This window comes from Oryza sativa, chromosome 2 (genome assembly GCF_034140825.1).
Source record: "Oryza sativa Japonica Group chromosome 2, ASM3414082v1".
NCBI classification, from domain to species: domain Eukaryota; kingdom Viridiplantae; phylum Streptophyta; class Magnoliopsida; order Poales; family Poaceae; genus Oryza; species Oryza sativa.
In genome coordinates this window covers 29,485,214-29,489,436 of record NC_089036.1, presented here as the reverse complement: position 1 = coordinate 29,489,436, position 4,223 = coordinate 29,485,214, and the positions used below count along the sequence as shown (strand labels likewise).

General features: G+C 54.0%; 1 protein-coding gene across 1 annotated transcript; it reads right to left on the bottom strand.

The window, feature by feature from the left end:
• Positions 1–907: 907 nt before the first annotated feature.
• On the bottom strand, positions 908–3,700 carry LOC9269675 (abscisic acid 8'-hydroxylase 1-like). The gene is made up of 5 exons (NM_001424303.1): positions 3,057–3,700; positions 2,569–2,952; positions 2,320–2,488; positions 2,032–2,138; positions 908–1,876 (listed from the first exon to the last, which is right to left on the bottom strand). The coding sequence occupies exons 1-5, from the start codon at positions 3,585–3,587 to the stop codon at positions 1,652–1,654; spliced, it is 1,416 nt and encodes a 471-aa protein (NP_001411232.1). The 5' UTR covers positions 3,588–3,700; the 3' UTR covers positions 908–1,651.
• Positions 3,701–4,223: the final 523 nt, after the last annotated feature.

The window sequence follows — 4,223 nt, the reverse complement described above, 5'->3', positions numbered from 1 at the left end:
GAAAGAAAATATGGGCTAAGATACGGAAATACGATGAGCTGACGTACCAAACTTGATTTCACCCCTTGGCAGCTAACATGGTAAACGGATAAGTAGGTGAGTTTAAGTGTAAACCATTTTTGATACCTCTATAAATCAACTGGAACTTCTATCAAGGGAACCAAATTGCATGTGTTCGTCCGAGGTGAAAAATACTTATCCTGTTCTCATCCAATCTCCCATGCGTATATGATTGTATAGCAACACGAATACACGATGGAAGAATTTCATAACTCCATTAACCACATTTTATTTGAATTCTATGTGATGCCAACATTATATTTGTTGTTTCAATTCCCTAGGGTGTTGTTCCACGCGACCTTGGCCTAATTCATCGACGCTTGACCAATGCCACCGTGCCCAATGGGAGCAACATTACCCGCTACAATCTTAGTAGTTGTTGGCCATTATGGTTGTTTTTAACAAAATGAAATATTTTGAAGGGTTAAACCATCATAGTGCATTTGGGTTGTTTTGGAGCCAACATTTAGACCAAGAGTAACAATTTGATTTCAATCATCTCCTAATTCCATATTCATTTTTTTTATAAAAAGAATCAAGAACATGCCATTGGCATCCAAAGTTAGCTTCTAGAACCTTAAGATTGGAGATGGATCACAGACGTGGTACAAAGAGCTAGCCCTTCCAGTGCTAGAGAGGCAACAGATAGTTTTAGTTTAGTTTTAAAAGAACTCATCATCCACAATATGCATCATTCCATCAGTTTGACTCGGGTAGTATCCTATCCCAAAGTCCAACCGATATTTTTATGGATCACGCTGCAGATTAGAATTAGTTTATTGGAAGCATGCATGCATGCTTACACACAAGAAGTGATCGAAAAAATCGCTTGCTCAACTGCAATATAGGGTGCTGGGTAGCAATTCCTGTGTGCGCGTGTATAGGGACAATTCAATACTTTTCTCAAGAAGGTCATTTTCTCTTGAGTTGGACGAAACGGTACAGAGGAGTCGCTCTCCCGTGGCCTGGCTTAGCCCGCGGGGGATCACGACGTTCTTCCCTTTTGACTCTGGCGATCGATGAATCGATCCATCCGTCCATCATCGCTCGCCTCGATTATTCGACCTATAGCTGCATCTGCATGCCAGCCTGCTTTCAGGCGGGCAACCTAGCTTACATCCCAATCAGGGCCTCTTCATCCTCCCTGTATTTTCTCCCCAATTTCTCTTCTCTTCTCTACTCTTCTCCTATAGTTGTTGGCCAAAAAAAAAACTAAGCAAAAAAGGATAAAAAATGGTTGGTTTTACAATTAAGGGCCACTTCTTTGTGGCGCTCCCTAGCTCAGATGTCTACGTAGTGTTTGGTTTTTTTCATCAACTCCTCTGCTCCTCCTCTCGATTGCCAACCGTGGTCCTAGCTGAAGAATCTGTACAAGGACTCTGATGATCCGTGCTAATACGGAATCCACCGTTCGGTCTCCCGCTCCCACTGCGGCGCCAACAGGTGTCCCCCCGGACGGTGACCGCCGCGAAAATGGACTCGCGCGCGCTGCGTGGCGCCGCTGCCCGCCGTTGATGTTGGTTTTGCCAGCTTTCCCCAGCTTAGCTGATGCTAGTATTCTTCTTCTTCTTTTTGTCTCCCTGTTCGGTTTTCACTCCTGCTCGGTGTTCTTGCGGGTGAAGCTCATGGGGAGGCCGTTGAGCGGCAGCGCGAAGGGGCCGAACTGGACGCCGCTCTCGGACTTGGACGTGGACCACCTGTACTTGGTTGCGAGGTGGTGGAAGAGCACGAGCATCTCCAGCTTGGCGAGCTCGTTGCCCGGGCACGAGTGGGTCCCGTTCCCGAACGGCATGAACGTGTTGGGCTTGGGCGCCACCTGCAACAGTGACGGGACGGACGCGGGGTCAGGAAAACCCATACCGGCCACTGCTCGCAAACCGCGGACCGACTTGGCTAGGAAGTCGGCCGCACCGGGAAAGGAAAGGGAGGGAAGGGAACAAAAACACGGAAGAGTGGGTTCGTGATGCTGACCTCGAACCGGGACGGGTCGAACTTTTCCGGGCAGGGGAAGTGGTCGGGGTTGTGGTGGATGTTGCGGAACAGAGGTAGCACTTTCCAGCCCTTGGGGATCAGGTACCCTGCACAGAGCAGACGATCGAACGAGGTTAGATTCTGGGACGACTGATCGAGTTAGTCTATTTCAGTTAAGGAACCAGTCTGCCCCATTCGGTCCAGTTCACTCGCAGCGGAAGAGAAGCGCGAGGCTGTCTCGAAAGGGACGGACAGGCTGCCACCGGACAGCTCTGCTCTGCTGCTCACCTTGGTATTCCACGTCCTCCACGGCCTCCCTGAAGGTGAAGGAGAGGATGGACGCCACCCTCATCGTCTCCTGGATGACCCGGCTCGTCATCTTCATCCGCCGCGTGTCCGCCCATGACAGCGGCTCGCCCGACGCCTCTTTCTCCTTGGCAATCTGCAGCTGCTCTTCCTGTTCCATCCATGGCACCCGCGGTCAGCCTCACCATCAAGGACTTTGATATACTATGAGATATGAGGAGGCGAACTTACGGTGACGGCCTTGAGGACGGCGGGGTGGTCGCCGAGGAACTTGACCATCCAGGTGAGGACGCTGGCGGTGGTGTCGCGGGCGGCGAAGATGACGCCGATGACGTTGTCGGCGATCTGGGCGTCGGTGAGGGCCTCGCGGCCGTCCACGAACGACCCTAGCAGGTCGTTCCCCCGCTGCCGCTCGCGCCGGGCAGAGATGATGTGGGCCACAATGGCGCCCAGCCTCTTCCGGGCCTTCATGGCCTTGTGGAACAGGGTGCCCGGCAGGTTCACCGGCATCGAGTTGTACCCCTTCTCCAGCGTCAGGTAGCACTGCTTCAGCTCCTCGATGTAGCGCATCTCCTCCTCCCCGAAGATGGACAGCAATGCCACATTCAGCGCGTACTGTTGTATATGCCATCAACAACAAACACATCGGATCGATCAGCAAAGCAGAGTAGAGCAGAGCAAAGCAGAGTGGGAAGAGGAGTTAGGCAGTAAGAACTCACAGTCTTCATCTCTTGGAAGGTGTTGACGAACTGGCCGTCCCAGGAGTGGAGGGAGCGGAGCGCGATGGCCTCGATGGCCGGGACGGAGGCGCGGATGGACTCGGGGGAGAAGGCGCGGGAGACGATGCGGCGGAGGTGGGCGTGGTAGTCGCCCTGCTGGAAGAAGATGGCCTGGGGACCCAGCATCCGCTCCTTGCTCGCCGGGAAGGTGGGCTTGAAGAGGTGCGCCTGCGTCACCAGCACGAACCGCGCCGCCTCCGGGCTGGACACCATCACGCAGGGGCATCCCAGGATGTGCGTCTTGAAGATGGGACCGTACTTGTTCCGCTTCTTGTTGAAGAACACGTTGGGGTTCTTGGACGAGTACAGCTGGAACGTCTCCCCGACGTACGGCCACCCCATCGACCCCGGCGGCAGCGGCAGGCCGCACGCCGCCGCTTCCGACGAGCCCGCCTGCCGGCGGCGGCCGCGGACGGCGCAGACAAGCAAGAAAGGCGCGAGCACGCACACGAACAGAAGAAAAGCACCCATTGGCGCCTGCTCACTTCACTTATCTTTGTCAATCGCAGAGGAGTAGGAGGAGAAGGAAGAAGAAGAGGAAGAGAAAGGGAAATGGGCGGTGGTGTTGTTGGGGGGGGTGTGGAGGGAAAGGCGAGAGGGGTGGCAGCTATTTATAGATTGGCCGCGAGCTGAGTTTCCCGGTTTCTCCTCCGTTTCGCTCTCCTTTTCTGCGGCCGCTTGCTGCCCAAAAATCTACTACTACTAGTAGCTAGCACCACCACTACGCGCTAGAATAGCCGAGCTGGGTGCCTCCGCGCGCGAGAGAGACAGATAGACGCTGCCGAATAATTGCGCAATCAATACGGAAATAAAGGGAAAAAGGCGTGCGGGCGAGAGAGCCGGATTAATCAACTGATCGGTTAAACCGGTTAACCAATACAGTGATAGCTAAATGGGCCTCTCTTCTCTTCTGGCCAGCGCGCGAGAGAATCATCCCTTTCTCCAGCTCACCTCTCCCTTTCCGCCCTGTTTCCACACCATCAGCTACTGTACGCGCTCTCGTACGTACTACGTACTGCCCCGGCAGCAGCTGCTGCTGCTCCTGCTCCTGCTCCTGCTCCTATAATGCTGCTCTCCTTTGGCCGCTTCCTCTGATCATCCCCAACC